The 12,180-nt window shown below is 42.1% G+C and overlaps 1 protein-coding gene across 2 annotated transcripts in view; it reads left to right on the top strand.

Annotated features, from left to right (window-relative positions):
• Positions 1-12,180, top strand: part of tmem117 (transmembrane protein 117) — a 92,252-nt gene that overhangs the window by 68,309 nt on the left and 11,763 nt on the right. For both annotated transcript variants that reach the window (XM_080762419.1, XM_080762418.1), the window contains 2 exons: positions 1,808-1,905; positions 6,190-6,349. In XM_080762419.1, coding sequence (XP_080618545.1) covers positions 1,808-1,905; positions 6,190-6,349 — 258 coding nt within the window. The remainder of the gene's footprint in view (positions 1-1,807; positions 1,906-6,189; positions 6,350-12,180) is intronic.

The following is a 12,180-nucleotide window of genomic DNA, read 5'->3' as shown; positions in this document are numbered from 1 at the left end:
GATTGTGATGCCCCACTGCCTTTCATGCCCAAAGGCAACGAATCGTTGCCCGGTTAATGCGCTGGGCATAGTGAGCAATTGCCCAGGGCGCCAAACCACTGGGGGGCGCCAAGAGGGGGGGGGGGGGGGTTGCCCAGAGCGCCAGTTGGCCCAGCCCTCTCCCTGGCAACGATACGTGAAATGCTTTCATGCACATTAATAATACAAGCATGTATAGGCCGTGATAAGCCGTTTTGCACTTGAAACATGTGGACAGACGGACAGAGTGGCTTACTACATGTGTGAAACATGTGGACAGACAGACAGAGTGGCTTACTGTGTGAAACATGTGGACAGATGGACAGAGTGGCTTACTGTATGAAACATGTGGACAGACAGAGTGCTTACTGTGTGAAACATGTGGACAGATGGACAGAGTAGCTTACTGTATGAAACATGTGGACAGATGGACAGAGTAGCTTACTGTATGAAACATGTGGACAGACAGACAGAGTGGCTTACTGTGTGAAACATGTGGACAGATGGACAGAGTGGCTTACTGTGTGAAACATGTGAACAGACAGACAGAGTGGCTTACTGTGTGAAACATGTGGAAAGACGGACAGAGTGGCTTACTGTGTGAGACATGTGGAACAGACGGACAGTGGCTTACTGTATGAAACATGTGGACAGACGGACAGAGTGGCTTACTGTATGAAACATGTGGACAGACGGACAGAGTGGCTTACTGTATGAAACATGTGGACAGACGGACAGAGTAGCTTACTGTGTGAGACATGTGGACAGACAGAGTAGCTTACATGTGTGAGACATGTGTACAGACGGACAGAGTAGCTTACTGTGTGAGACATGTGGACAGACGGACAGAGTATAGCTTACTGTATGAAACATGTGGACAGACGGACAGAGTATAGCTTACTGTGTGAGACATGTGGACAGACGGACAGAGTGGCTTACTGTATGTCAGCTGATCCCATGCTGCTGTTAACAACACAGGCCGGTACAGTATTTCATTACGCCTGTCAAGCACAAAAGTATATGCTTTGTAATACTATACAGTATGTTACAATGTCTCTGTCGGGTAGAAACCTTGTATGTCCAAAACCATTTGTTTTAAGGAAATGGGGGAAAAAAACCAATGGATCTAATGTAGTATTTTAGACACATGCTCTTATATACTTTTCATTGGCTAAATATTTATATATAAAAAATTACACACAGACAGACTTAGCCACTTTTATCCTATAGTGTGTCTATTTTTCAATAGGCAAAAGATAAGTTTAAATTATTATTTTTTAAATAGCAAATAATTGCAAATCTACAAGTCTACTAATATTGGCTATTGCTAATGACACTGTCTTTTACATGACACTGAGATTTCTGCCAGACAGTGATAAGATGATGCCAGACTCAGAGTTATCAGATGTTTTAGACTCAATCTTATTTTTCCATCTTGTGTGCAGAACCTGTGCCAGTATTATGCTATACTGTCTGTATAACCTGTATACTGTACAATATTACGAAATGGAAAATAGTCTGCAATGTAGAAGCCATTGACCACATAACAAGCAACCAACATAAAATAACCAACATGAAAAAAGGGAGAAAAGAAATCAACAAAAGTTGGTTTTCTCAGTAAGTCTTACACATATCATAATTCATTTATCAGCCTGGGTTTGAGTTTAATTTCCAAAACAAACAGATGGAGAACCCGAGTTCAACTGGGCCCTCTGCATTCCCTTGTAGCCTACACCCTACACCTACAGTATTGTATGTAAACACATTTATTTTCTTTTACCATCTGCAGGTAACAGACATGATGCTGCAGGCTTCAAACTACCCAGACTGGGGCAAAGCAGCCAGGAGGTTCTGGAAAAAAGGCAACACCAGGATCGTTCTATTCTGGTAGGCATTTTACCTACTCTTCCCACCCACTCGTGTGTGTGTGTGTGTGTGTGTGTGTGTGTGTGTGTCGGCACGTGTGTGCTTGCTCCCGTCAGTCTGCGTGTACGGTGCCCTCCGTAGCCCCCTGCGGGGTTACACACAGTCGATAGCCGTGTTAATCCTCCCCCCTCTCAGTGTCAGCACCTTTAATTAGAAGAACAACTGGGCAAAAAATCAATGGACACGGCAAGGTCATGGGGCCAGCCAAACTCCTGCCTTTACACTTCACATCTCACCAGCAGTGTGACCCCCTTAAATAACAGCTGAACAAACGCTTGCAATCCCTGTCAGATATGGCCATTACTTCTGGACCGACAAGTCCATCCGTTCCTACTTGATGTATTACATTAAAGTAGCATAGATTCACGAAGGGTCCGAACAAGCAGTTCAGTGCCTGTCTGCCAAATGTGAAATGTGGACATGTTTCCCCCCTCCCCCCCAAAATTGGTTTATTTTACAGTCAATGCATGTGCAGCAATGCCATCGAAAAGCTTTGTGACATCTATCTAGACCTCTCGTTGCTGTCAGGTAGAAAGTTAAAAAAATTTATGTATTTTTTTCGTAAATGACTGCAATTACTTCATCACACAAAAGTGTCGCACAACATTATCGAAAACAGCAGATCTACAAGCATACAAGGTTTCCACCGACAACAAAGTATAGGGCATAAGTGGTTAAAGGAGAATTCCGGACCAGCGCTTTCCAAGCACAAGTTCCGGAACAGCAAGTACTGCTCTCTGGATGTTATTATTTAAAAAACAATTATGTAAATTTTTCACCTGTACCACTCGTACTCCGTACTCTTTTTACAACTCGAACCCTGTTGACATCGTACGTCTGATATGTACAGAGAAAGCGTGGCTGAGGAAAAGACATTTCAAACTTCAAAGCCAGTTTAGGCCGCGGTGTCAGAACGTTTCCACGGAATCGATTTGCTGTCCATTAGAATTCAAGAGAAGGAGAAGGCCTTCTTCCACAAGTCTTTGTCTTGTTATTGACGGACGTCCCCCCTGGAATTGGACTTTCACAATCGATTATTCTGATTTTGACAAGACGTCACATGAAATACCTCCGCTTGAAATATGATTTATGAAAGTGCTGCTGGCCGTCCTGGCGGGGTACAAACTAGATATAAAAAAAGCACTGAACAACCCTGGTGAATTCTAAGTGACAGCACTGACGGAAAAAGTATTATTTATATTATTGGAGAAACACTCTTTTACAAGTAAAAGTCCCGTAATCAAAAAGTAAAGTACAAAAGTATTGGCTAGTAACTAAAGTTTTCAAATAATTGTAGTGGAGCAAAAAGTACAATATTTGCCTCTGAGATAGTGGGGTAGAAGTATCAAGTATAAAGTATTAAAAAACTAGAAATAATCCACTAAAGTAAAACAAAAAATCTTTATACACTACTTGAGTAAATGTAGTTACTTTCCACCACTGGTGAATAAGTGACATTGCCACAAAAGTCATCCATGTGGAAGAATAAGCATGCTACTTTGGAATATTAATCCCCCCCTGCCACAATAATGTTTTTAGCTCCTAATTGAAATGGGACGGTACTATAGCGGTCTGCAAGCCAGGCCAGCTGTTGTGTGGCGGTATAATGTGCGGTGGGACGCTAATCGGCGAGTGACATTGAAATAATTATACACAAGTGAGGGAAAATACAAGCTTTTCCCCCCGCTGCTTAAACCCTGCTTATGTTCCAGCAGACACAACTAATGCAGAATTACTGCAGTGAGAGATAAACATGGAGAGTCCGAAACTCATTCATTTATTTAGGTTACTTGGAAAACCCTGTTTTGTTGGTGGAGAGGGAGAGTGGTCAGCCCTTTGCTTTTACCAAGATGTAGAAAAGCTGAGAGGGAAGGCGTAGTAGAAGGAGCACATTGTGAACCCGTTTTGAAAATTGCTTTGAAAATAAAATGTGAACTTTTCAAAGCTATCAGGAAAGCCAGAGAGAGATAAATGCTTTTAAACTGTTCCTCAACAGGAGGAAACCACTCAACAGATGTATGAAAAGCTCTCGCCTTAATGATTAACCTTGAAGTCAGTGGTAATGGTGCCGCTGGTGTGACAGACGTGTCGTCATTGTTACATCTACCTAGCTATGATCCATTAGTCGCTCAAGTTAAACACAAAAGGCTTTTGGAGCATCATTCTAGACTGATTCATTTTAAGTGCCGGTGTCCATCACCGCACCTGTCAGGGCACCCGTTTCGAATACCATCAATGCATTGCAAGGGACAAAATCACCTTTAATCAGAGCATTCAATGCTCCAGTAGACGCATCTACTGACCTACCAGATCTCAGTAGCTGCATTCTGTGCTGTTCATCACAGCTACCAGCGACAACACACGTTGTCGACTGACTCAACACTGCATGTGTGGCCGGTTAAAACTGATACAGTATGAGGTTAGGCCGTTAGGGGATTACTTGGGCCGAGAGAGGCAGAGCACACACAAAGCGTATCAATCAATGGTGTGAATTGTGTGATCGTGGACGTGGATTACTTTACTTATTCATCAAGGTGAAAAGGTCTGTCGAGGCATCGCCTATAGGCTGTAATTTATTATCTAGATAATAGTTCTTCTTTCACGGGTAGGCCTATGGGCTTTAACTGCAATCTAGTCTTACCAGCGCCAAATAGTCAAATTGCATGTGACACACTGTACTGGCAAAATAGTGCCACCTACTGCTTATTTCGTATCTCCCATGAGTCGCATTATATCAGTGGATGGAAACGGCCAACAATACGCTTCCTATATTTTCGCCAGAGAGAGCCAGTAGGGTACAAGAGCAGTGACAACATAAATGTTGTTAATTAGCACAACGACTAAATTGGGGAGGAAAAAACTGGTGTAATATAATTGGCTACTCTAATTAATTCACACAACTTTGAAAACAGCTTGTACTGAAGAACACTTTGGCCCCACCTATCCCCACTAGAGACATGTTTCACCTCATTTGGGATGGACTGTGCATTTGAGTCAGTGCCTTAATTAGTGCCTTATTAGTTTCATATTGCAAAATGTGCATAGTTTGAGCTCAACAGACTAAATGCAAGAACACATTACACATGCCATTCTGTCATGCAGCTCGCATGACACTGAAAAACTGAAAAAGAGGAACTGAGGCCTAGATTAACATGCAACAAAATTTGACAAAATACGTAGTGGATGGGTGAAGCAGGGGGTCCCTGCTTGCTTCATCTCTCTATCAGTCAAAGCCTGTACACTTAATCAATTGATTTATCTGACATTCTCTATCCTCATAGTCATTGGATGAAATTGATATCCTGACCTGGAAAATGCCTTTTATTTTCTTTCAAGAGCTGTGACATGGGAGTCTCCTGTTACTGAACACTCTGTACTTGCAGAACTATTGAACATTTATTTTAACCAAAGGAGTTCACTTACCCTATCTTTAACAACTTAAAGGACAACTTTAGATTTTTTTCAACCAAGGTGGTTCATGTTTTAGGTCGTTAGAGAAAGTAAAAGGTGAGTGTTAATTTCTTTTTAATTGCTGCTTTAATTCGTTTTAGCGTTTTTAGCTATTTTTGACAGGGGGACACGGGCATTCGAACAAGTGGCTAAATATGCCTTTTGTTTAAGTTAGGGCGATTTCCTTATTGTTATTTACTATAATCTTACTAGACCCCAGGAAATTACATCTGGCCACAGTAGTTTTTTTTCTGTGTGTCTGAACGAACACCTGGAACCTAGGGGGCTGCCATACTGTGTGCCGTGGCTCAATCGCCAGTTTGTCACCTCCTCCTTCACATTTTGTGGCCAGATGTAATTTCCTGGGGTCTAGTAGGACTGGACTACAGTAAATAATAATAAAGAAATCATAAAAAAGACAAAAAGTACATTTAGCCACTTGTTCGAATGCCCCCGTCCCCCGGCTAAAATCGTTCAAACGAAAGAAAGCAGTAAATTACATTTTTGACATGCAATGACACTGTACCTTTTACTTTCTCTAATAACAACCTAAAACATGAACCTTGAAAAATACCAATGTTGTCCTTTAAACCCCAGCATCCATATATTGTGCGGAAACTGGAAACCGCAGAAAATAATACGACAAACTGTTATTTTCAACGGCTTTCCCCACAGCAGCAGAAAGCCCTGAGGGACTCAGAGGCTGAGGACGCTCAACCATATGGGGTTTATGTCATTAAGTGATGTGATTTTATTTGATTTTTTTAACAAAGGACCTCTCCTCTCTCTATGCAGGACGGTGCTGATCTCCCTCACCTCCGTGGTGGTGCTGGTGATCAGCACAGACTGGATCAGCTGGGACAAGCTGAACAGGGGCTTCGTGCCCAGCGATGAGGTCTCCAGGGCCTTCCTGGCCTCCTTCATCCTGGTCTTTGACCTTCTTATTGTCATGCAGGTATGGCCCACACCCCCCTCCACACACATAATATAGTCCCCCGTGGCCAATTAAAACAGGGAGCTGCCTGGGACAGGGTCCTGGCATCACTCTGTCACATGGAGCTGTGCCGTGCCGTGCCGTGCCATGCCGTGCCGCAGGCTGTTTGATCACTGCTAGCTGCAGTTGACCTGCAGAACTACTACACTACACGCCCAGGGACTGGGCGCGCGCACACACACACACACACACACACACACACACACAGCTATAGGCTATTTGTCAGGGCATCAACATTTTAGGATGAGGATTCCATGAATGGTAATCGTTTTTGTGACACTTTTATACCCAACCCTGGAAAGAAAATAGCAGATATATATAACCTACAGTACGTCATACGAACATCATAACGGCTCAGATCTACTCCGTCTGTCAATGTTTTTGTCACAGTCTGTCACAGCTTTGTGTGTGTGTGTGTGTGTGTGTGTGTGTGTGTGTGTGTGTGTGTGTGTGTGTGTGTGTGTGTGTGTGTGTGTGTGTGTGTGTGTGTGTGTGTGCGCGTGCGTGTGTGTGTGAGTTAGAGAGCACGGAATGTGCTCAGCTGATTGGCATAATATGATGATGTATGATGATACATGATGTATGATGAGGATAAGAGCGCCCTTAACTTAATGATATTTTTTTACTAAATCAGGTACAACACCGACCGTAGCGTAACCCTGCCGGCCTGAACCATAACCTCTAAAGTCCTAATCGGCCTATAGAACCTGTAAATCATTTGAACTACTAGTAGGCATGACTGGCTAGTGTCCTGTTGTTATAAAAAGTAGTAGCCATTTGAATTCGGCCACTGGGTATTTGGTGCGTCTTGGAAAGCACCGTTCCGTCCCTGCGCGTGCACATAAAACAATTACTGGTACCACGGCGTGGTACTGCGTTCTACGAGCATGACACCACTGATGGTGACCACCCAGTCCCGAAATTGGACCATCTGTCCCGTGTCCCACACAAACAGAACAATGTCCCGCGAATCAAGTCAGAAACAGGAACGCATGAGTCTGTCAGATAAAATGCTCTGGGCAGCGGCACCACCACCACCATAAATCACACAGGTGCCATATTTGGAATTAAAACTGCGATTTTCACTGAAAAGCTACACTTTTTGCACGTCTGATTTCTCTCTTCTCTCTGGACCAGCGAAATTGTCTTCAGAAATGATTGTTTCGGAAATTGTAATATGCTTTTTGGGGACATTTGTCTTCTCACAAACACAAGTGCACAAGCATGCATATTCATGCACACGCGATACAGGCGCACACATCACACACGCGCATGTGTACAAATTGTTTACTCCGTTACATCTCTCCTCCCGAATTGACCCTTGGTCCACTTTGTTTTTCACTTTGTTTTCCTCCTCTCCTCAATGATGATGACTTTTTTCTTCTCTGTCTTTTTCTCTCCTTCATCCAACGTCCTCCTCTCTCCCACAGGAGAGTACTACTCACATCAATACAAGCCTGTGTGTCAGTGCTTTCATGAATATGCAAATGTGTTTGTCTGGGTGGAGAAAACAAAAACACATAGCTGTTTAGAGAGAGAGAGAGAGAGAGAGAGAGAGAGAGAGAGAGAGAGAGAGAGAGAGAGAGAGAGAGAGATGATGGGAGCCAGAACCAGGGTCCAGATAGGCATGGTTTGAAAACAGTGTAGTTTTTGTCGACTAAAACCAAGACGAAAAATGTTCGTCGACTACCTTTTTTCACTGACGAATACTAAATTGGAACTAAATGAAAACTAAGCTATGGTGACTAAAACTAAGACTAAATGTATTGACAATTCATCAACAGATTAAAAACTAGACTAAAATGTTAGGAAGGGACTAGTGGACAAGAGATCCAGTATAAGTCATTTTACACTTGGTTGCATGCAATGCTGAAAATGTGCTTGTGTGTGGAAGAATATGCCTCCTCCTCCATCAAAGAACAGTTCTGCTATTTTCTAAAATAAAAATTTGCTGCCAAAAACAACACTGTTTGAAAACAAGCCTACTTCAAGCCTTGTCTCTGCCAGATGGAAACCTCATGTGTCCAAAACTGTTACTTTTCAGGATTCAGGATTCAGGAACAGCAAAAATAGCACAAAATAGCCAAAAACATTGCGACACATTTAGAGCTTGTAGGTCGACATTAATTTAAAACAAAAAAGGAAACAAACTAAAAAACGCATTGACACTTATTCCTGGTTTGTATTTAGGCTATTGTAGTAGAGCTGCGGTTCTCACTTTTCTTTTTGAGTGGTGCAACCACTCCTACAACCAGCAATGTCCGTGTACCTGTGTACCTGTGTAAGTGAGCATGAGTATGTGACTTATTAATACCAGTAGGGGGCGCCAGAAACAGAGAGAGGGGTAGTGCTGTGTCTCTAATGAGAGAGAGAGAGAGAGAGAGGGGGGGGGGGGGGGGGGGGGGAATTGCACCACTCAGTTCACACGTGTGTGATTTTTACTATAGCATACCGTTTCTGTCAGGGAGAAACCTCTATCTCCATAATTATCATCCCCCCCCCCTCTCTTAAATTAATGCCCTATAAATTCACCATACTAGTGTCACACAAAATGCATTAGAACTAGACAGGGCATGTTCATGGGCTTATATTTACTATCCCCTTAAAATGTGCATTTCTACTCTGCTGATTATTGGAATTACTAAGAGGCCACTAAAGCACGAGAAAGCTCATCTTCTAGAGCACTGGTTAAAATAATATACAAAAACTGTACAACTAATATATAGAGTGAGATTTTATCTTTTTCTAGGCGTCCCTTATTTTTCGTAGAATTATGGGACACAAGGCCCAGACTATTTCATGTAGTTTGCAACCCAGGAGACCTGCTACAATGCACATAAATTAATGACGGATGCAAATATATAACTTCTAATATTCTATTCGTGCTCACTGTCACAATCATACAGTATACCTATACCTAAGACCGGCAGGGAGGTGCACACATAGACATCAAGCTGCCATTTTACCCGTCTGTAAAACAACTGCCCTTTCCAGACCATGAATGCAGCATTTACTATGGTGAAAGAAATGCAAATGCCCTCCTCTCCTTTCCATGCTATACTGGAAGGAAGGCAACATTCAGGAGAATTGCTTTTTTTCCCCCGAAGTCTCCTGAATACAGCATTTTGCATTGAACAAATTTGTTTATCCATGTCGTACACTAGCTAAAGAGTGCTGGGTTGTTGCGCACACAAAAAGGGCACTCTACAAGCTCACAGTGCGACACGTTGTGAGATCTGCGATTTTCCCTATTTTTGTCCAAAGGTGCCCTCTTACGGGATTTCAGCCCCTGCCCCTCTTAACACTCTCTGCACGTCCCTGTCTAGTGTCTAGAGTATTATACTGTAATGACATCACTCCATTATAGTCCCACTGAGGACACATTTTGAATTCACACACACACACACACACACACACACACACACACACACACACACACACACACACACACACACACACACACACACACACACACACACACACACACACACACACACACAATTATAACCAACATGAGCAAGATTAAGAGTGCATGGTTCTAAAGATGGGTTTTGATACATTTTAATTGCCCAGCCAGCTCTAATCATGGATGCTGCATTCTTTCAGTTCATTGTGTTGAACACTATTCATGAGGGTGTCATGGAGAGTAATTAGCCCACCTGAGTCCTGACTTAATTTCACCTTCAGGTAGAACACCACTGTCAGGCAGAAACCTTGTATATATCCACATGTATCCAGCGCAGCTATATGAAAATAGCCGATCTGCAAGCTCACAACATGAGTGTTGTGAGCTTGTAGATCTGCTATTTAAAAAAACATTTTGAATGTTTGAAATATTTTTAACAACATAAATCTTTGGGACATTGACATACCAGTAAGCAATTTGACCAGTGGTGGACAGTGTCATGAAGAGCTGATTTAGGCAAAAAATATAACACACACACACGACTTACTGTCCCCCGGAGCCAGACCCCTGCACCCCCAACCCCCCTTCATTTTCCTTCTTTGTTTATGACAGACCCCTCTCGTTTCTCTCCCAATGTACCAGCCAGCACGTTTACAACAAGTTATTTATGATTTCAATTAGTCGGTCCTTTCGGCGGTGGGGCCCCCGCCGCTGCTCTCACGGCTCTAACCACACGTTGTGCGCCAGAGAGTTTGTCAATAAAACAAAACTCATCCCGCCGCTGCTCTCACGGCTCTAACCACACGTTGTGCGCCAGAGAGTTTGTCAATAAAACAAAACTCATCCCGCCGCTGCGCTCACAAAGGCTTCATTCGCCTTCATTTAAGCAGCACTCGTTGCCTGCAGTTAATCTCTCACCTCCATGAGAAACGCATTATTGGCCTAATTAGTGACGTGGATCTGGATACTGCAGATAGCATGCTGTCTGCTGCATTTTTGCATTATCATTTTCTTTTGCATTATCTTTTTCTCTCACTGGTTATTTGACACAATAAATCGTGTGCATGCATGCACATGTACAATTTACAATTTACAATTTAGGCATTTAGCAGACGCTCTTAATCCAGAGCGACTTACATTAAGCAAGAACAAAAAAGCATGGGATTACATCACATAAAGACATTTATCATGAAACATGCGTAAGCTAAGAAAGTAACAGTGGAATATCTATAATGAAACTATACATATAAGCTATACATCTATACTACTATGCTACACATATGTACTATGACGTGCTATGACTACATACAATGCACTTATGCTGTCTACATAACATGCTATAAGTCTGTATCAAATGCTATCTAAGTCTACAGAATTGCTATCTAAGGGGGTGGGGTAAGTGCTATGGGCCATGATGGAGTCTGAAAAGGTGGGATGTACAATATATATAATATATATAATAATATATATAATATATATAATGTATTTCTCACATGTCTGGTTAATTATACGTGTGAATCGTGAACATGCATATATATATATATATTCCTCACATTTCTTATATATATATATGTCCCAGAGACTCGTTATTCCATGGGAGGGAGGTTTTTGGTTTAAATGTCATGCCTGTTAGTGCTAGAACAGCGAAAGTATATAGCCTATCGTTGCAGTCGGGCGGAAAACTCTTATCTCCACATTTTAAACGGTTTGTGTTTTTAGTACTTTTTTCGTGAATGAATGCCGTACTTGATCATACTACATGTGGCACACAAAGGCATCAAAAGTAGCAGGAGCTTGTTGATCTGTTGCTTTTGCTACTTTTGAATTTGAATCCTGAAAAGTAACAGTTTGTGGTACGAGGTTTCCATCTGACAGAGGCGATATGGTAGGAGAAGTGGAGGTCTTAATTAATATCTAGGGGGATACAGTACATGATCCCCTTTCCTTTATGCACTTCATTGGATATTGGCATGGGCCCACGAGAAATGCAGCCGTATGGAAATTCCTGACTGTAATAAAAATTGGATGCAAATGAGAGCAAACAAGAGTGGAACCCAGGCAGCTACGCTGATAAAGCTGAGCTATATCTTTATTTAAAAAGAAATCACGCGCGTATGAACTGAGGGGCGCTCCTATCATCGTAATTCATCCATTCATTTTCAATGGGAATTGAAACTTTGTGTAGGACAAAAATTGCTAATTTGCTCGTCTACATAATTATGACGTAAATTCTCCATTCATTGTCAATGGGAATTTATGTGTATAAAAATCTACACTACTGAATATAGAAGGGGCAATAATATGCATGGTAAAATTGCTTGGTGTATGTAATTGGCTCTGAGGAAGACATTAACTTTGAATCACTTTAGAATAGAATAGTGTCACG

Source organism: Protomyctophum bolini (assembly GCF_963924005.1).
Source record: "Protomyctophum bolini genome assembly, chromosome: 4".
In the NCBI taxonomy this organism is placed as follows: domain Eukaryota; kingdom Metazoa; phylum Chordata; class Actinopteri; order Myctophiformes; family Myctophidae; genus Protomyctophum; species Protomyctophum bolini.
The sequence above is the reverse complement of the archived record's forward strand: the minus strand, read 5'-3'. Positions and strand labels throughout refer to the sequence as shown.